At 40.7% G+C, this 21,339-nt stretch overlaps 1 protein-coding gene across 1 annotated transcript in view; it reads right to left on the bottom strand.

Moving 5' to 3' along the window:
* Positions 1 to 17,753, bottom strand: part of STXBP3 (syntaxin binding protein 3) — a 58,626-nt gene extending 40,873 nt beyond the window's left edge. The window contains exon 1 of the mRNA XM_063105460.1: positions 17,656 to 17,753. Within this exon, the coding sequence (XP_062961530.1) occupies positions 17,656 to 17,704 (49 nt within the window). The 5' untranslated portion in view covers positions 17,705 to 17,753. The remainder of the gene's footprint in view (positions 1 to 17,655) is intronic.
* Between the last annotated feature and the right edge of the window lie 3,586 nt (positions 17,754 to 21,339).

Raw genomic sequence — 21,339 nt, 5'->3', positions numbered from 1 at the left:
ACTCTTCTTTCATTAATTCCTACTAATGAGATGGCTGTATATAATTCATTTAAACTTTTCTATTTCTTAATTTATATTTGTTTTAAATTAATGCTTTTGAAAAATTTACCATTGACTTTTTGGCACCACATTAAAAAATGACAGTTCTAGCAGAGGGTATAATTATTATTATTATTATTATTATTATTATTATTATTATTATTATTATTTTGGTGGCTAGCCGGTTCAGGGATTCAAACCCTTGACCTTTCTATAATACTGCACTCTAACCAACTTAGCAGAGAATGGCTCTAACCAATTAGCAAAAGTTACTGCGGGATAATAAAAAATATTTGGTCTTTGTCCCTAGTTCCTAGCACAGAGCACCTAAAACCCTTGGATTCTCTTGAGTGATAGTGTCTTCGGTGTGGTAATGTGATGACTCTTGGCTGATGGACTCCAATCCTGATGGACTCAGGATTGGGGCTAGTCACCAGAAAGACCGAGCCATGATTAGAGGGTTAGGATTTTCAGTCTCACCCCTAGACCTCTGGGAAAGGGAGACAGGCTGGAGACTGAGTTCAATCACCAATGGCCAATGATATAATCAATCATGCCTACATAATGAAGCCTCCATAAAACCCCCTAAAGGAAGGGTTTGAAGAGCTTATGAGTTGGTAAATAAACCCATGTGCCAGGAGGGTGGGGCACCCAAACTCCTTGAGGATAGCAGCTCCTGCACTCAGGACCCTTCTGGACCTCACCGTATGTACCTCTTCATTTAGCTGTTCACTTGTATCCTTTATAATAAACTGGTAATAGTAAGTAAAGCGTTTTCTGGACTTCTGTGAGCCATTCTAGCAAATTATTGAACCTGAACAGGAAGTGGGGGGGAGGTGGGAACCACCGACTCTGTAACCAAGCCAGACAGAAGTGTGGGTAACCTGGAGACTTGCTACTGGCATTTGAAGGGAGGGCAGTCTTGTGGGCCTGAGCCCTTAAGTCTGTGGAGTCTGACACTAACAGAATTGAGCTATATGTAGGATATGCAGTTGGTGTCCAGAGAGTAGGAGAATTTGGTTGGTGTGAGGGAAAAAACCCACATATTTGGTTATCTGGAAGGTTTTATTGTGATAGGGAATATTTGAAAGTGTTAATTATCAGTTAAGGCAATTATATATATATTGTTTGCTAGGAGAATTATAATGTTACATGAGAATTACGGTTAAAAACCTGAAGAATTTAACCATAATTTAACCCCAAAGCACTGGTTTCTAGTACCCTACAGGCAAAAATAAAGGATTTTCTCAGGCAGAGCTAAGGTAGCTTCATTCCCTACACCTAAAAACAAGCTGAAAATTGAAGACATTTTGCTTGTTCATATCAGATTTGTGTCTTTCCCTTAAGAAATGAATGCTGATGGAATTTAAGATGGAGCAGATTGGAGAAGAGCTCCCTAGGCAGAAGTCATCTCATTATAGTCTTCAAAACCTTAAAACTGCAATGTCCTAGGTGGTAGCAACTATCATGTGGCTACCAAGCCCTTGAAATGTGGATAGTCTGAATTTAGATGTACCCCAAGTATAAAATGCACACCAGACTTTGAAGACTTAGTACAAAATAAAGGAATGAAAATTATCTTATCAATTTTTTAATTAATTGTTTAAATGATAACATTTTGGATATATCAGGTTAAATAAAATATACTATTAAAATTAATTTCACCTGTTTCTTTTCACCTACTTTTAAATGTGGCTATTGGAAAATTTAAAATTACAAACATGGCTTGCATTACATCTCTACTAGATCATACAGCCTTAGAATCTGAAGATAACTAGGCAGTCATGGTGTTAGCATCTTAAAAATAAATGATTAAAAAAATTAGTTTTTTGGACAGAAAGATTAGGGGCATCCATGAAAAGTGATATGGTCACAGGTAAGTTATGTTTAGGGAGGAGTCAAAGAATATCACATCAACTAATATAGAACTGAAAAGGTATTTCCTCTAAACACTAACGAAAACTATCTGACCTTATATCTATTTCTACAGCATCACAAATACAGATATACCCTAAGACTGAATTCTCTTATCTTTGCTCTACTTGTTCTACACTCTTCCTCAGACCATACTCTCCATCAAAATTTCATCATCGGATCAGTCCTTCAATTTTCAACAATCTTACAGTCCCTCTCTCCTTGGACTTTATTCAATTAATTACACCAAACAGGCTTAAGTACCTACAAATCTCAAGTTGAGATCATATGGTAGTTCTCTAAAATCTTCTCTAGACTTCATTTCTGTAGGTTTTATTGCCATTTTCTTAGTCATAGTCCTTGGCTATTTCCTTCTTCCCCTACATCCAATTATTAGGCAGTATTGCTTATTCTTTTTGGTATCCAGCCATTATTTTTCACTGCCACTGTCACCACCACTACCTTGTGTAGATGATGAGCAGGAATGACTCCACCTTTGATCCCCTTCCCATGTTGACTCCTACTTGAACTCTCTCCTTTGTCCCACTGGCTAGTTATGCAGTATCCTTAACAGTAAGTGTGAAGGGAACTAAGATTTAAGGAGTGGATGACACTGCAGCAAGAGGTGTCAGTAAATCTGCGCAACAGCCTCACAAGACCTCTGCTTCATAGATTACAGGACACTGGTGAGTGATGTTATCAACTTATTTTTCTTAAGCTGTTTCCTTGAAGTTATTTTTAGTAATGCTGTTTTTGCTATATAAACTTTGCCTGAAGCCAGGAGAGTTAGAGCTCTCATCTGTAGATGTTTGATTGTTCACTATATGTAACCTCTCCGTATGTAGGTTACTCTTGATTCAAACTCTCTGTAAGCCATGTAGAATTGCCTGCTTCATTTTTCGGTATCAAAGTTCCCTCTCAGTTCAGAGAATATTACACTTTAACCTCCTCCTCACACAATTGATGAGACAGCCAGAAGACTGAGAATGAAGCCAGCATGGCTAAGGGGAACGTGGCAGAGGAAATCCCAGGCTGGCCAGCAACTTCCATGTGGGGGGCCCGGGCTAGGTTTACCGAACACTTCTGACCAGAGTGTGAGTGCAGGGATGCCCCCAAAATGCCCGAGGAATTTAACTGAAGCTGTTGGAAATAAACAATGGAAGAAGGAAAGTGAACAAGCCATTGAAGCAGTAGCTTGACCTCCTCTGTGCTTTGAAGTTGAGTGTGGAGAAGCTACAGCTACAGAAGGAATCAGAAAAAACTAAGGAAGCTCTAGCCTGGAGAAAGATATAAGAATGGCTTGCTTCACCAATTTGGACTTACTTTCCAAAAAGATTCAACCACAAGAGGAACATATTGAAGTTATGGCTTATAAAGTGGCCTTAATGCAGGGCAGGCACCTGACACAAGCCCATGTAAGAACCATTGTTTTGCAGGAGAACTGGGACCCCCAAAACAGAAGGATCCCTGGGAAAATGACTCATCAGAAGACAAGGATATTATCGAAGAAGAAATGTCTGAGTTAAGAACTTTGATTCAAACTAAAACCGAGGCACTAGAGAGCCAGGAGATGAAAGGGAGGAGTACCCCACCAGCAGTACTAAGACCACCAAGCAGGAATACTCCCCCACTGAATTTATAGAGCTAACTAGAAGGTTCAAACAGAAAGAGGGAGTAGTTGCATAGCTACTACAGTTGTAGGACGCAGGAGGAGATGGCATAACGCTAAATGGTTCTGAGATATCAAAGATGGCATCTGTGATGGTGCAATCTGCCCTGCAACAGTGTCTGTATGTCACTGGGGCTGGAAAAAACCAAGGCCACTTGGAAAATCTGATAGAATGGGTGCAAGCAAGTGTAAAACTGACTTGGCCCAATGAAGGGGATGTGCCATTTCCTCCATTATGATGGACAACTATGAAAGAATTTCAGAATGTAGGGAGAGAATTAGGGATAAAGCATACCATCTATGCCCCAAATTTTAGGGGACCAGATGAGGAATTTTTTTATGGCAGGAATAAAAAAGAGTCTTTCAATCAGCTCTTGGTGCCTGGTATGGGACTCTGGATTCAGTACTTGTCTCACGGTAGGCCAACCCATCCAAACAGTAGCATCCATAGTTGCTGACTTAAGCAAAACTGAGAGAATCCGCCGTAAAGGAAATAGAAAGGTTGATAAAACCAAAGACCCTAAGAAGGGGGATGTAAAAGACTGAGGACTCAAAAGGGTCTCCCGCAAGTAATTATGGCATGATCTAGTATTAGCAGGTACCCCAAAGTAGGACATTGATAAGATGCCAAATTCAGTCCTTATAACCTTATGGGAAGCTCTCCTGGAGGACAAGCAATTTACTCCTCTTAAGTCAAATACAGAAAAACCATAGGCACAACCCTGTGTCCCTCCTTCCCAGGAGGACTCTGAGGGGTGGCTGTCCCCAACCCCTTAAGACTAGGGACTGGGTCAACATTGCCCTCTGGTGTATGCAACGGGTGTGTGTGTGTGTGTGGTATGCAACGTGTGTGTGTGTGTGTGTGTGTGTGTGTGTGTGTCCAGAGGCCACATGCAGAATTAACCATTTATTGGTCTCACACTAAAGTATTGGCTCTAATTCACACAGGAGCCAAGTGCACTTCGATTTATGGCAATCCCACTAAATTTAGGGGTGAGATTCAAGCCAGTGATAGATACGGGGGCCAAACAATCAGAGTTAAAAAGACAACTCTATTTACAAACTGGTGACTACCTTCCCTCCCTGTCTCTTCCTGGTACATATTTCTCCAATTCTGGAATGTATCGTAGGAGTAGATATACTGAAGGACTTGGATTTGAGGACCACAACAGGTGAATTCAGGCTACGCATTTGAACAAAACTGTATTGGTAGGACGCGCAAACTGAGAACCCTATGAGACCACCCAGGCCTCACCAGGTTATCACCACTAAACAGTACAAACTGCCAGGAGGGCATGAAGAGATTACGGCAACCATTCAAGAATTAGAAAAGACAGAAGTGATGTGGCCAGCCTGAAGCCCATATATTAGCTCTGTGTAGTCAGTGAGGAAGCCTAACGGCACCTGGCATTTGACAGTGAATTACTCTACACATGAGGCAGTGCCTCATATAGCCTCTTTGCTAGAACGGATATCTACTTCCCTCAAGACATACCACTGTATGCTGGATTTGGCAAATGCTTTCTTTAGTCTTAAGATTAGTTTGCCTTCACCCAAGATGGGAAGCAGTAGACCTTTCAGGTACTGCCCCCAAAAGCTACTTAAATAGTTGCACCATTTGTCATGGCATGGTAGCAAGGACCTGGAAAGATGGAAAGCAGATGCACCCTTTAAAGCGTGTAACCATACTGATGATATCATGCTAACCAATAATGATTTACTGTCTTTTTCCCAAATGCAGTGTCTTTCCAGGTACACTTGAAGAAAAGGCGATGGGACGTAAATACCAACAAGATACCAGGGCTGGGGCAGTTGGTAAAATTTCTGTGAGTTATCTTGTCAGGGAAGACAGAAGTTATGCCACAGGTGGCTGTAAATAAACTACAGCTTTCCCTGTTCGTCAATCTGTGAAAGACTGACAAACTTTTGTGGAATTGAGTTACTGGTATCCTTTATGCTCCATTTAGCTCAAATCCTAAGACCCTTTTACACTATGGTAAAAAGGGGAACCAAATGGGATGGGGCACTCCCCAACGAGAAGCATTTGACAAGGCTAAGATAGCGGTAAAATAAGTACAAGCTTTAGAAATGCTGATGACAAATGTAAGATGTGAAATGGATGTTAGTTTTTACCCAGAGGGATTTGGTTAGGGCTTGTAGCAGAAGCAGAATGGGAAACACATCCCATTGCAGATTTGGTCACAACTATGGAAAGGTGCAGAAATCAGATATAGCCCCACTGAAAAACAACTTTTGAGGGCTTGCCTGTGGCTCACTTGGGAGTGTGGTGCTGATAACACCAAGGCCACGGGTTTGGATGCCTATATAGGGATGGCCGGTTGGCTCACTTGGGAGAGCGTGGTGCTGACAGCACCAAGTCAAGGGTTAAGATCCCCTTACTGGTCATCTTTTTTTAAAAAAAAAAAAAGAAAAAGAAAAGTAAAAGAAAAACTTTTGGTTACATATCTGGCTCTACAACAAACAGAAGGCTTAACAACCAACCTGCTAGTGGAAGTACTGACCTCCCTGCCAGTAGGAAGATGGATTAAGGACATGTTCTTAAAACCAAAGAGAGTATGTGCACAGATAAGCACTTTGCAGAAATGGCACAAGTATTTGCAGCAATGGAGTTCATATAACACCAGCCTGTTGTCTTAGGAGCTGCATACTCTATTGGGACCAGTCGCGTATGTGGACTCGGATCCCACTCCAAAGATCATAGACTTTGCTCCACTTCTCCCACAAGTGCAAGAGGAAGTGGGCACTTCTCCCCCTACACCTGGACGTGATGGTAGCAGCCAGGGGAATCCACCCACCTGGCGTTCCTCTGCTGTCAGATTGGACTGTGACATTATCTAGTTTGAGGATGGGACTAAATAGAGTAGCCAGTGGGCTGAACTATGAGCAATGTGGATCATACTGACCCACGAACTGATGCTACTCAATGTAGCCACTGAAAGCTGGGCTTTTGGAAAGTTTTGACTATTTGGATGCCACAATGGCACCGTGAAAATTGGACTGTGCTTGGAAAACTGTTATGGGTATCCAAGCTATGGAGAGACATATGGGAAGCATGTACACAGCCGACAGCTTAGGTGTCTTTATGGCATGTATCAGCTCACTCCCAGACTACCCTACCAGGCATCCATGAGGCTGATGCCCTCACCAGGGCCCAAGCCGTTCAGCTGGAGGATCTGATGACCCCTCTGACATGGCAGATTGGGTTCGTCATAAATCTGACCATTGAGAACCAAAGAAAACTTGGGAAATAGTAAAAAGGCTTCATTTACCAATTAAATATTCAAATGTGCAGGTTGCTGATAAGGATTGCCTGCAATTCCAGCTGCAGCAATGCCCACTGAGAATGTACCAGGGCACATCGGTTGATCTAACCACCCAGTCATCATATGGCAGGTAGATTATCTGGGGCCTCCACCAACATCTGAAGGGCATATGTATATTTTAACACGTACAGACACAGCAACTGGCCTTATACAAGCCTTCACCTGTAAAGAGCGAATCAGGCTACTGCTATAAAGGGACTCACCAAATTGGAGAATATGTACGGAACCCCGTCACAAATTGACAGTGACCTAGAAAGCCATTTCACCAAACATGAGTGAGCTGAGTCCCACGACATACTATGGACTTTTCCTCTGCCTTATAATCCTAAAGCTGCAGGTCTCATTGAGAGGATGAACAGCATGATTAAAACCACCCTGAAGACTTTATCACCAGACAGAATCCTGAAGGGATGGTCCCCTTGACTGACAGAAGCCATCAGACTGATAAATGCTGCACCCACCATGGGACACATGTCTGCTTGTGACTGATTGGCTGAATGTATGCCAATCACTAGAGCTTTAAAAGTCCAAATACAAATACCTGGGAAAACTTTCGTTGACTGGACATTAAAATTATATCCCCCTCACAGGTGGCCTGATATCCTTATCCCATCAGGGGTGGCCTTACCTCTGGCATCACACTCAGCCCTCTTTTTTATTTAGGGGAGGGTCCAACCATGACATATGTGACTTCCCCATGTCCCCTAAAACACAGAAGTAGGTCTGCTTTTATGGGTGACAACAGAAGCTCCTGTTTATAATATCCTTGCCCATATCAACAGCATCAAGGGCCAAAATATATGGTATAGCCCTCCAGGGAAAGTGCTAAAACCAGGCGTGGTAGCACATGGTGATCAAACTGCAACTATATTCTTGCTGAATGAAGACTTTCCCTAATACATTTGAAACATTTATCTTATTGCCCATAGCTACTTCCTCATCGGACTCTTACTAGCAGTACCTGGGAATGCCTTCCTCTAATGTGCAGCTAAATATGCTGAGACCCACAATCACTGACTGCTGGGTTTGCAGACTGCTGCCAATGTCCAGTGCCAAAGGAATGCCATGGAAAGTCCTCCTCTTCAATTTGAATGAATGGGAATTATGGGTAGGACTTGCTATATCCCAAAGTAAGAACTCTGTCTCTCAGAACCCTAAATACCACTTTAAGGCCTTCTTCCTTATTCAGCTGGAATGAAATCAAACACCACATTTTTTTATTAGTTAGACACTGCACAAATGCTTCTAGGATACCCACAGCATACCACACTTGGGATGGCCTAGGGTGGGTGTGTGCCAAGCATGGAATGTTAGGCTCAATGGCCCTCTTTTGTATCAAGAGGCTGAACCATATCACTTTGTGGGTGTGTGTGTATAGGCACATGGGATGGCTACTGCCACCTGCCTGTCAAACCATACACAAGGTACTAGACTCAGAATGGACTGGTGGTGAAAACAAGTCATTTTCAGATAAGGGCGCTTTTCTAGCCCTTAAGAACAGAACAGCATCTGGATATGTGGAACCAACCAATGGCCATATATACCATACGATGGACTGGCAGATATGCCCTAGGATTTGCTCCCTACCAGGTAGAATATATGATATTTTGCCCAGTGTCCTTCAACAATCTGTTCTCGTCTCTTTGGGCTCAAAGTATGACATGGTGTGAATGACCTCTATCCATATTCTTTCCTTAATATTCAGGAATAAGTACAAAACTGGAAATTACAGGCTTGGCCAAATTTATGGACACAGTCCTAAATGATTCTAGACAGCATTTCCCTTTTGAATCAGGAAACTGCTCAAATGAGAAAGGTGGTATTACAAAACTGCATGGCTCTGGATATACTGCTACACAGGGAGCAACCTGTGCCTTGATTGGACAAGAATGCTGTACTTGTATTCCTTCATAGGAAGCCAATATAACTGATTTTCTTTCTCATATGAAGAAAGCCATTAATCAAGTAGATCTTTCCTTTGCAGATGTTTTTACTAGATGGCTTACTTCTCTTTGGCAAATGGAGAACAGTAGTTCTTAGTATCTTTCTTTGCTGGCTAGGCATAGATGTTCCTCTTGTTGCTTCTATTGCTGTTGTGGGAAAGGAATGCAAGCACCTCCCAATATCTGGACCTAGGGTCATCGCAGAAGACTGGCAGATAATGTGTGGGCCACGAAGACGTCAGGGGTAGAGGGTTGGATGGCAAACAGGACTGACTCTACCTTTTTTTACACCTGCCATGCTGACTCTTGCTTAAACTCTCTCCTTTGTCTCACTGGCTAGTAATGTAGTAACCTTAACAGCAATTGTAACAGGAAGTTTAAGGGAGTAAATGACACACATTGCAGTGAGTGGTGTCAGTAAGTGTGCACGATAGCCTCACAAGTCCCCTGCTTCATAGATTACAGGACACGTGGTGAGCGATGTTATCAACTTATTTTTCTTAAGCTGTTTCCTTGAAGTTATTTTTAGTAACACTGCTTTTTCTATATAAACTTTGTCCAAAGCCAGAGAGTTAGAGCTCTCATCTGCTGCAGACGTCTGATTGTTCACCATGTGGGACCTCCCTGTAAGTTATCCCATATGGAATTGTCTGTTTCACTTTTTAGTTTCCAAGTTCCCTCTCAGTTTGGAGGGTAAGAGACTTTAAATTCCCTCTTGGCACACCTTGATTCTTATCTCTGACTGAACTACTGCAATAGACGCCTATCTGGATTTCCTGCTTCCCACCTCCAACCCTTTGCCTTTTCAATCCATTTCTCATACTGGTCTCAGAGTCATCTTCCTGAAACACCACCCTTTGTTTATATCAACACCCACCTCAAAATTCCCTCAAATGCTCACTCCTGCCTATAGAATAAAATCTAAACTCTTTTATTCAACATACTCATTGACTGGCTTCTATCTGATCTCTAAATTGATCTTCCACTGGTCCAAATGCTACCCAACCAAACAATGACTTATTAATGCCAACTACCCTATTTTTGCTTATTTTGTTTCTCTGAAGTACAAAAGGAAATATATTTAAAACTCTAATGCCAAAGAGGAAGTGTCAGAGTAGAACAAACAGGGTAGTGCATAGCATGAGCAATGCTGAAGGCACTACTATCTTAAATCACACATAAAAAAGTATTAATAAAACTAATAATGCAATAGAAACTAATTTGTTTGGAAAATAGAAAATAATCTATGAATACGAGTTTTTAAGGAAAGCCTCACAATGTGAAAATCATACTCAAGGAAACAAGAGGGAGAAAAACGACCAGTACTAAAAGATAACCTCAATATAAACCTTGAAAAGGTACCCTATTCTCTTCTATCTCCTCTGGCTCATCTAAATCTATGGCTTCCATGACCGTCAAATGCTGTACCCTAAATCCTGATCTCTAATTCAGCTCCCTTTTCTGATATATACATCTATATGACAATACTTCAAAAAGTTCATGGAAAGATTCATGTTAGCTTTTAATTCTATTTTTCCACAAACTTTTTGAAATACCCTCGTATATTTCCAACTGCTTACTGGACACCTCAACTTGCACTCACTGTGTTTTAAACCTAAACTATTTTTTCTCTCCAAACCTATTCCTTCTCTTTCCTGCTATCAATAAGCAGCAACACCACTACTTAGTCTTCTAGATTGGAATCTACTCTAGGATGATCCTTCCTCAGCTTAAATCCTATTGATTCTACCTCCTAAATCAAATCTCTCCTGTTATCATCTATCTTCCCCTTTCTACCTCCTTTACCACAGTTCAGCCTTCTTTCCCAGACCAGTGCAGTAACCTAAGTCTGCTTGCCTTCAACTTCAATTACCTCTCAATTCCACACTCCCTTCTTCACCACAATTGTAATAAAGGACACACAATTGTATGTCCTAATTTGCACGTTGCCTGTTTATGTCCTTTGCTCATTTTTCATTTGTGTCATTACCTTTCCCTAATCAATTTGTAGGCATTTTGTATATATTAAGCCTTTCTCTCATACGTGTGGTCAATATTTTTAAGTCTATAGTTTAGCTCTTGATTTTGTTCATGCATGATGTCTTCTACCACACAGGAATTCATAATTTTTATATAATAAAGTCTTCCCTTTCATGGCATCTGGGTTACAAACTAATTTTTAAAAAAAGTCTAACCCATATTATCCTACATTTTTTCCATATTTTTTAGTTTCACTTTTCACATTTTAGATTTTAATATATATGGAATTTATTTTTAATTTGCTGGCAAGGGACTAAAATCATGCCTAAGTAAATAAAAGAAGAGCAAGGAATCGTTATAAGAAAGCAGATGTCAGGGCCAGCCCGTAGCTCACTTGGGAGAGTTTGGTGCTGATAACACTAAGGCCACAGGTTTGGATCCCTATATAGGGATGGCCGGTTAGCTCCTTTAGGAGAGCATAGTGCTGACAACACCAAGTCAAGGGTTAAGATCCCCTTACTGGTCATCTTAAAAAAAAAAAAAAGAAAGCAGATGTCAGAGCAAAAAGCCTTGAGACAGAAATAATCTGTAAAATGTCATTTAAGCAATAAAAACCTAATATTAAATATTTGTGTCCCAAACAAAACAATACAAAAGAAAATTATGGCATAAGAGAAAACCATTATGAATGCAAGCAGAAATAAAGATAATATAACGAACTTTTAAAAATTGAAAATTTAAAAAATGGAATCATGGAGAATTCAAGCTGAAAAAACACTGTAAAGAAAATGTAGTCCAAACCCCTCATTAAGTTAGGAAACCGAAGTACAACCTAGATTGGAAACCAAGTCTTCCAATATTAGTCCAATGAGGAGAAATAATAAACCAGCCTTTTATAATAGTACATAATGACAATGTTTTTGAAAATCAAATAGTGAAAAGTAAAAAAATCAGACTTGTAGGCCATAAAGAAATTTACATTTTCAGAAAACTAAAACATGTTATTAAATTATGATTCCAACAGATTCTGCCTGCCTCTGGCCCAGGTTATTCAGTTAACAGATAAGAATCTTCATAAAGGCAAACCCAGGGACCTGGTGCAGGAAGCAAAAGCAATAATCATCATGAGTCAGTTGAATAAAAACAGATTGAACTGTGCATGGGAAAGACCACTCAGAGCTTTCAAGACAATGTTCAAAATGTATGAAAGCAGAATATATGAAAATGAGTACTACTATAAGGCCAATTAAATATATACAAAGGCAAATATTAAAGCAATTCTTTCTAGGTAGAAACTTAGTAAATTCAGTCTTTATTCTTAAAAAAATACTTTACAATAAAAGGTCTGGAGGATTTCTCTCTTAACCATAAAGGTGTGAAGGTAAAAAGCCACCATTATAAAATTGTTTGATGGTGATGTCAGAAAAGGGGTCACTCCAGGGGAGAAAGTGGGGTTTGGACTGGGAAGGGTCATAGGATGCTTGGAAAGATTTTATATATTGATCTGGGTGGTAGTTACATTGGTAAAAAATTCATCCAGCTGTACATTTAGCTGTACACTATACACTACCATTATACTTAAATCTGAGTCATTTCCCTTCAAAATAGGAACAAGAAAATAGCTTCCTTTTGGAATTAATAGATAGCCAAAAATGCTGGTGACTGCTATTTGAGAAGGAGGGGGAAAAACTTATCTTTAACAGTTCCCCACTGCCTACAGAATGTCTAAACTATTTAACATAGCATTCAGGACTCCTCATAATCTGACTGCAATCTTTTGGTCTACATCCCCCGATCCTTTGCAATAAATCAAAAGGAATTGCTCCCTCTTCCATAAATAATCACATACTTTTCACACTTAGGGCTTGGCTCAGATTTTTCCCTGCCTGGCAAAAGCTTACTACCTTTCAAGAACCATCTTAAATATCACCTCCTCTTCCAAGTCTTCCCTGATCCACCCCTAGAGAGGAAATAATTCCTTTTTCTCACATAAAAGTTTTTCATACTGCTAATACAGCACTCAGTACTTGAGTAGCTGTCTTCTCTCACACTCAACTGTGAATTCCAGGAGATCAAAGAACAGGGTAGATACTCAAAAAACAATGACTTAAGTGAATAAGTAACCATGTAAATATCAAATAATTTTAAAAAAGACAATTTTGCTCAACAAAATAAACTTAAAAGAGGAAGCAACCAGAATGAAAGACATAAAACAAAGATAATTAACTAAAACAAAACCAAAAATATATGATTCTGTGCACTCTTGTATTTGCACAGAAAACCTGTAGAAGGATTTATAAGAAACCTAAGAGTAGTTGTCTCTGGAGAGGGAGTCTGGGGGTCTGGGTTGGGAGGAAGGTTAATTTTATTTTATACTTTTTTCTGCTATCAAAATTTTTTGCCACCTTAAGGTATTTAAAAAGTAATTTAAAATATTAATTACAAAGATTGTGAAGGAACATGGAAAATGTTCAGTCAGTGTTAGTTGTATAAAAAAGGAAGTTACAGAACAAATAAAAAATATGTCTGGATCTATATAAAGACCAGAAGGAAAATGTGAAAAAGGGAAAGGCTTATTGGCTCAAATAAATACTCTGATTATTTTTATTTAAAAGCGTTTGCAATTTATCTGAGTTCATTTTCTCTAGTTTCCTCTAAAATATTCAACAGATATGAATTACGGACATTACACTAGACTACTGTTTATAGATATGAGAGAAAATAAAGAATAACATCACGAATAAGAAAAGGAAATGCCATCAGAGATTTGAACTTGCTTTGTGGTTAAATTACTGTTGTTTTGCCGTTTATTTTTTAAATAAACTTCATCAAATTTGTACTTAAAATATTTACCAGTGATATTTTTGCTACCACTTCCCTGTAGCAAAAAGTGGCAAATGAGCAACAGAAATCTTCACTGATTTTAAATATGGGAATTAGTTTTGTAAATAAATGTAGTCTTTCCCACTCAAAATATTGAAGTTTTTCTTTTTTTTTTAAAGGGGTTTTGAGGTAGTCTCTAAAGCCTGATTCCTTCTCATGTTTTCGGTATCAGCTCAAATGTCACCTACTCAGAGAGACTTTTCCTAATCCACCTATCTAGAGTAGCCTCTCTCTCCTTATACCACAAACTGAAATAATCATGTTTATTCTTTACCTTTTTATTTTCTATTAGGCCCTACCTGAATGCAAGCTTGAAGAGGGCTGAGAACTTGAATGCCTTCTACTACTACATTCCCATATGAATTCTATAATATTTATTGTATAAATGGGGAGTTCAGATAGCAAGAAATAGGGAAAAATAAAACTGAGTCTTTCATTTATTTTTAACAAGGACTGTTATCCATCACATTCTGCTAGGGCCTGTTAGGATTTAAAATGCTACAAGACACAACAGTGTGCCTACCTTCAAATAGCTTATTAAGAGATTCACATAAGGCAGTAGTGCAAAGTGCCATTCAAGAAAAGTAAGCTAAGTGCTACAGAAGCATAAGAGGCTGGGTTAAAATGAGAAGCCACTATGGAAGTAGCAGTCCATTTCAGCTGAGACTTAAAGGCTGGCTAAAATTTGGATAGGCGCAGAATAGGGAAAAAGATGCATTCTAGACAGAGGAAACAGCATCAAGATAAGATACGGAGGAGAAAGATGTCAGGAAGAGTAAACAGTGTAGACTAGATACAACGTCAAGACTAAACAGGTGAAAGTAGGTAAGAATAACAAGATAGGTTGGGGCCAGGTTGGGTCTTCGAAAGCAGACTAAGTGTTTGAAATGAACTTTAGACAACTGAGGGTCTCTGCAGGTCTTCAAACAAAAGAATGGCATGATCATAGCACAGTACTATTTACAGGAAAGTTATTCTGGCAGCTATTTGCCAGATGGACTGGAGTGAGAAAGAGCAAACACTTGGAGGCTCAGTTAGGAGGCTACTGCAGTACACTGGGCATAAGATAACACCCTGCACTAAGGTTTAAACATTATGGAAAACCACAGACAGGTCACACATTAACTCTGCAGTCAAAAATACCTGGATGTGTGGGCCGAACCCGAGGCCGCGGGTTCGGATCCTATATAAGGATGGCTGGTGCGCTCACTGGCTGAGCGCAGTGCAGACGACACCAAGCCAAGGGTTACGATCCCCTTACCGGTCACAAAAAAAAAAAAAAAAAAAAAAAAAAAAAAAAACCTGGATGTGAATCCTAGGTCTGTATTTAATAGCTGTATCAGGTGTTTTTTTTTTTTTAAACAGCTTTATCAGAAAGGTGTTTTTTTTTAATAGACATAATTTGCCTACCATACAATTCACCCACTTAAAGTGTATAATTCAATGCCTTTCAGCATATTCACAGTCACGCATGCATCTATCAGTACATCACCACAATCAATTTTAGAATATTTTCATTACTTCAAAAAGAAACCCTGAGGGGCCGGCCCATGGCTCACTTGGGAGAGCATGGTGCTGATAACACCAAGGCCACGGGTTCGGATCCCTATATAGGGATGGCTGGTTAGCTCACTTGGGAGAGCTTGGTGCTGACAACACCAAGTCAAGGGTTAAGATCCCCTTACCGGTCATCTTTAAAAAAAAAAAAAGAAAGAAAGAAACCCTGTTACCCTTTAGCCATCCTCCCTCAAACTCCCCATCACCCCAGATATAGGCAACCACTAATCTACTTTCTGTCTCTATTGATTTGCCTATTCTGGACATTTCATATAAATGGGTCATGCAATAAGTGGTCTTTTGTGACTGGCTTTTTTTATTTAGCATGTTTTCACAATTCATCAATGTGTATCAGTACTTCATTTGTTTTTTATGGCCTTTATTTATTATCCATTCATCAATCCACGGACATTTAAATGGTTTCCACTTTTTGGCTAAAACGAATAATGCTGTGATGCCAATAATTGTATCAGTTTTTACATCTGTGAAACAGAGATATTAATTCTCATGAAGTTTAACATATGTAAAGAGCACTGCCTGGCACAGAGTAAATGTTCAAGAAATATTAGTTCCCTTCTTCTTACTACACTTTCTGGGTAAATTAAAAGTTCCTAGGTTATTTAGCTTTCTGTCCTCATTTAACTATATACTATCTTCAACCCAGCAAAACCTTTTTCCCAGTCAAATGCATGATTCTCCTACCTCTTAGAGATTCATTTCAGACTCCTTCATCTTTTGCTAAAGAACTGAGGCTCCCTCTTCTCAATAATATGCTTTATTCAATAAATGTTAAGTGAATATTATCCTGTCTTTTGTTTTGTTTCTATTTACACAAAGATTCAAAAAACTATTTTTACACCGTTACACATTTTTTCTTTCATTCAGTCTCTGTCTTTATCTTACCCTCTGGATGGATGGCCTGGTGATACTGAAGTTAACTGCACAAAATGGAAATTTTGTTATCTCTATACTCTCCCTTTTGCCTAGTTTCCATGCTATCAAGACTAATATTACTACCATTAATCTTTTTCTGATAAATGCTGATGTTATGCACCATGTATGTTTTGGAAATTATTAACATAACACAATTCGTTACCCATTTTCATATAAATCTGTTTAAATGCCATTGTGGTTTCAAAACATCCCCAAATCTTAGAAGTCAACCATGTAAATACTGAAAAACAAAACGCCAACATTAAAATCAACGAATTTTTAAAAAAAGATAATTTCATATTTTTTGTTATCTTTTAAATCTATTTATACTCTTGTTTAGTGTCTGTGAAACGTTAAGTACTATCCCAGGTACTGGTTTGGATTTTTCATTTTACACAAGGAACTCTCTAACTCCCAGAATTGTGTTAACTAAATCATTTTTGTTCTTTGCTCAACAAGTTGGAGTAAGAAACATTAATTAGATGTTACTCCCTCTCCACTACTAGACCATAATTACTTTGAACTCAGCGATGCCAAACAAAGATGGTTCTTACTGTTCGGTGGTTTCATACCTTCTCCAACCTGCCAGACCCAGGTTTGGAGCGATTTTATGAAAGTCATAGATGATACTGCAGAATAAGTAGTAGATAAGTAGATACTGTAGCGAATAAGTAGTAGGGTCCTAACAACAGGGACTGGCTCCGAAGTGTAAAGGGAAAGGTGAAGGTGCTGCTTTGCCCCGGCTACGCAGGGAGCTGTCACGGTTACATTTAATCATTCCAATGGTCCCCTCTCAATAACTTTTTAGAAAATAGACTCCTCCAAGAATAGTGGGAAAAGGGTCTGTTTAACAGTGAGCTTTTTGTTTTTCTTTTAAAGGACACTTAAAAGTACGGTTGTAAAACCCTCCTTGAGGCTAACACGAATAAGCAGTCTTTAGAACTTAAGTGTAGGGAGGACGTGGTGCGGGATACAGAAACAGCGCCCAGACTGTCCGGGGTGGAGAGACATCCCCGACTGGTGGGGCCCGGGCGGCAGCCGAGGACAGTGGGGAGCGCGCCGAGGGTACGCGCAGGGGCCGCGGAAGGGAAAGCCGGCCCCGGGCGGCTCCCGGGGAGGAGCCTCGGGGCCAGAGCCCAACAGAGTAGAGGGGATGCCCGACACCGGCGAGAAGGCCGCGTCCGGTCGCACCCGCTCATCCCTGATGCTGGCAACAAAAAGGGCTGAGAACGCAAAAGCAGGAAGAAGTCCTAACAGGCACGCGGGATCCAAAGCAACAGGTGTCCACGGCGGCTCCCTCAAGAGACTGCCTGCCGGTTGGGACAGGAAAACAAGGCCCGGCGCGGCGGCCTCCAGGCCCTCCTTTTCTCAGTCCCTACCCCACCGCACTCACTCTGCCACACGACGCTCTTCAGCCCCCGTTCAGTCACCGGCGGCGCCATCTTCCCAGCACTGCAGAGCACCAACCACCACCTCCCAGTCCCAACCTACTTCGGCCGTGAAAGCGGCGTTCGCGTGGCCCCGCCCCTCGGTGTGAGGAAGACCCCGCCCTCTCCCACGGACCGCGCCCTCCGGTGACGTCACGCGAGTCACAAGAGGATTCCCGCCCACCCGTGGACGGAGGCTGCGCAGTGAGGGTGGAATCACTGCAGGCAGTCGGGCGCCCCCTCGCGGGAGGCTGCTGACACCCGAGGTTCGAAGTTCTGTGATGTCGCAAAGCGGACATGTGCCAGTGGATTGCGAGCTAACACGAACCATGAAATTCCGAATTCACGCCTACATGGACTTATTTCGCTTTACAAAAGAATTCTTCACTTTGCAAAGCGATTAGTAGTAGATTTCACTCAGTTGCCAGCTCAACTACTGAATGGAAAATTGACTTCTCCCCCGAAGTTTACTTTATTCATTTTTCAGGGACACAATAATTGTGCAGAAATATGAGGTGCCCTCCAGAACTGTGCTCAGAACTGTGCTGGACTTTCAGGAGGCTCAAAGAAATGAGAAAGCCACTTCTTTCCCTGAATTATTTATAATCTAATTAAAGAGCACGATTCTTGGTATACTGTAGGTAGTCAAAAGTTGATCGAAAAGATAAATGCCTTAATGATACAATATACCTAAATGAACCAAAAAAAAAAAAAACCCCAAGAATCATTTATTCAACAACTTTGTGCAACATATGTATGGGAGAGGCTGTCAGTGCTTTAGGATCCCAAACTATTGTTGAAAGCTGATTCACAAAGGAGGTGATTTGAGCTCAGACGTAGAAAGTTTAGGCAGAGATCTATTTACTGAGATGGTTCTTTTGGGACTTGAAATCAAAATAATCAAACATGAATTAGATCAGTTTAGTTGCAGAGAACACTAACTGTAACATAACCATTATATACATCGACAGAAAGTAGCTTTCATAGAGGGATTTGCAAAGAACCAATGGTTTTAAAGATTCAAGTTGGTCATACAGGGAAGTGGAAATGGTTACTACTACTGCTGCTGCTAATGTCTAATATTTACTGACTGCTTACTATATGCCAGGCACCATGCTAAGCGGATTAACTCATTGATCCATACAGACAAGGAAACTGAAGCTTAGTGAAGTTAAGTAACTTGCCAAGAATGCCCAGCTAGTGGTAGAGTGAGAACAAGGATCAGGCTTATACTACACAGAAAGCAAAAGAGCAGTCTTTGGGATAACCTGCAATTTTGGGGAGAGAAAAGGAGAATGAAGAATAAAAACAGCCATAAAATGAATTCAGGCACAACATATGGCATGAATTCTTTTTCGGTTTGAGGCTTATATGGGAATGGAAACTGGATCCCTGGCCTCCTTTAAACCTACTCTGAATGGATTCAGTTGCTCAGAACTTTAAACAAATGCACACATTATTTCTCTCTCCCTTCTCAATTTTAAAGCAGGCTCTGCTTAGTATAATGGGGTAGAGCCCCAATCCATAAGAAAAATACATGACAGTGCAGACTTACCCTTCTGAAGTGGAGCGTGTCGCCCTGGAAGTTCAGTCCAAGAAGGAAGAGTGGGGTGGGTGAGGTGCCTCCATCTCTTACCTTTGAAGAGAATGACCAGGTGCCAAGGAATGACACAAAAAGGACTTTCTGGGTTGGAAGTTTCACTTTGGTCACATGGGGTGCAATTGTGGCACATACTTCTAAAGGCCAGATTCCAGGGTGGCAGTGTGGAATAGCCGAGTGAGCATGGACTTTAGCGGCACACAGACACAAGTCCATCCTGCAAACTCTGGCTCTGCCTTTTGTTAGCAACGTAACTTCAGACACTTCAGTTTAATTGCACTTGCATGCTGAGTATGATTATATTATCTCAACCTTTACAACAACCCAGCAGGATGATAATTTTTATTGCCATCTTACAGATGAGAAAACTAAGGCTCAGAGAGGTTAAGTAAATCATGTAAAATCTCAAGATGAGCTAGGATCTAGATCCATCTTGCCCTTTCCATTGTAAATTTCCTATCCTCCCATGCTCCCCTAGTTTTTCATAACCTCCTGAGCTCTAAGTCTCTCTAATTTGCCTGCCTAAACAAATTGAAAAATGAATTTGGATCCCCTGAACATGACACAGCAGAATAGAAGTAAAATCCATCAACACTGGGCAAAGATAAAAAGCTGCTTTGTGTAATTCACAGAGCATGTAAATAATGGAGGACTGAATGTTCAAGCACTTGAGTTAGGGCAGATTGCTCACTCACTATCCTATTCCCAGATCTTCTTCACTAATAATTGATGACTTAATCATGAAAATATAGAGGAATATTTTCCATAAAGTCATCATGGATCAGCAGGGCTAATCAATGCTACTTACTTATTTGGCTCCCTGAAAATTTGTGTCTGAACTGGTTAGCTGTGTGAACAGGAGTGAGCTACTTTGACCTTTCTGGGCCTCTTTTACTTCATCTATATAAAGGGGATAACATTATTACCTGGCTTGTAGGCTGTTATACGAATGAAGTGAGTGTATGGAAAGCACTTAGAAGCACATAGTATGTGCTATATATGTGTTAAATAAACTGGTTTTATCTTTACCCAATGTGGACCACACTGTCTCCTAAGGAATTCTGACCAAAGCAGCCCAGCCTTATATGCCTAGAAATGGCAGATAGCCATTTTATTTTCTGTGCCCTGGTATTTGCAGGGTATGGGTTCAGTGGTCCCAGTTCCCTGGTCCCCGAGGACCAAGGATCCTGGCCCTTCCATTTGGCCTTTACCCTGGGCTCTTTGGCTGTTCTAATTATCCATGGACACAACTGTTCAGAGAGCACACCGTGCCGGCAACTAGGATCAGCACAGGGTCTCACATGGGCTCTGGACCACAGTCCAGAATACAGCCTCAGTTGCCCTCACAGGACTGGTCCTGCTCTGAACCCTCCAGATGTTGTCAGTCTTTCCTCGGAGGCCACAGGCCTCTATTTTCTCAGCCTTCCATCACTGAAATTTCTCTTCTAGGAAGAGCCCACTGAGGCAATCCTTTTAAGGTTCCCAAACCTAGCCATATGCCAGAATCACTTGGCGAGTTTGTCAAAAATACAAATTCCCAGACCCAGTCTCAAACCTACTGAATTTGAGTCTCTAGCAGTGATACCTGGGAATCTATACAAGTAATGAGTTTCCCAAGTGGTACTAATGAACCTACCCTAACTCCTGTTCACTCACTGGTGTTTAGGAACAAAAGTGAACTAAACACAACCCTCCTCTGTGTGTGCTTTCTGATGCATCAAACTCTATTTTTAGTGTTCTATGGATTTGGCTTCTCTCCCTTTCAATAGCAAATGCTCCAGGGAAGATCTCCTATCGCTGACACGTTATGTGTCTCTGATCAGTCTTACAGAGAAAGCATATCACCTTCTGTCCTGGAGCACATGTTGATAGGAGGTTACAATGGAAAGGGATACTTGCCTTCCTTTCCCTTCCATGCTTTCCACAAGCTTGACTCCAAGCTCCAATTCCCTCTGCTCAGAGTTTTATGGTAGTTTCTAACTACATTCTTGGTTCCATAGCCATGCTTTTGGGTAGTAAACACGTAGCTCTGTGTGTGTGTGTGTGTGTG

This window comes from Cynocephalus volans, chromosome 8 (genome assembly GCF_027409185.1).
Source record: "Cynocephalus volans isolate mCynVol1 chromosome 8, mCynVol1.pri, whole genome shotgun sequence".
Classification (NCBI taxonomy): domain Eukaryota; kingdom Metazoa; phylum Chordata; class Mammalia; order Dermoptera; family Cynocephalidae; genus Cynocephalus; species Cynocephalus volans.
This window is presented reverse-complemented; position numbering and strand designations above follow the sequence as displayed.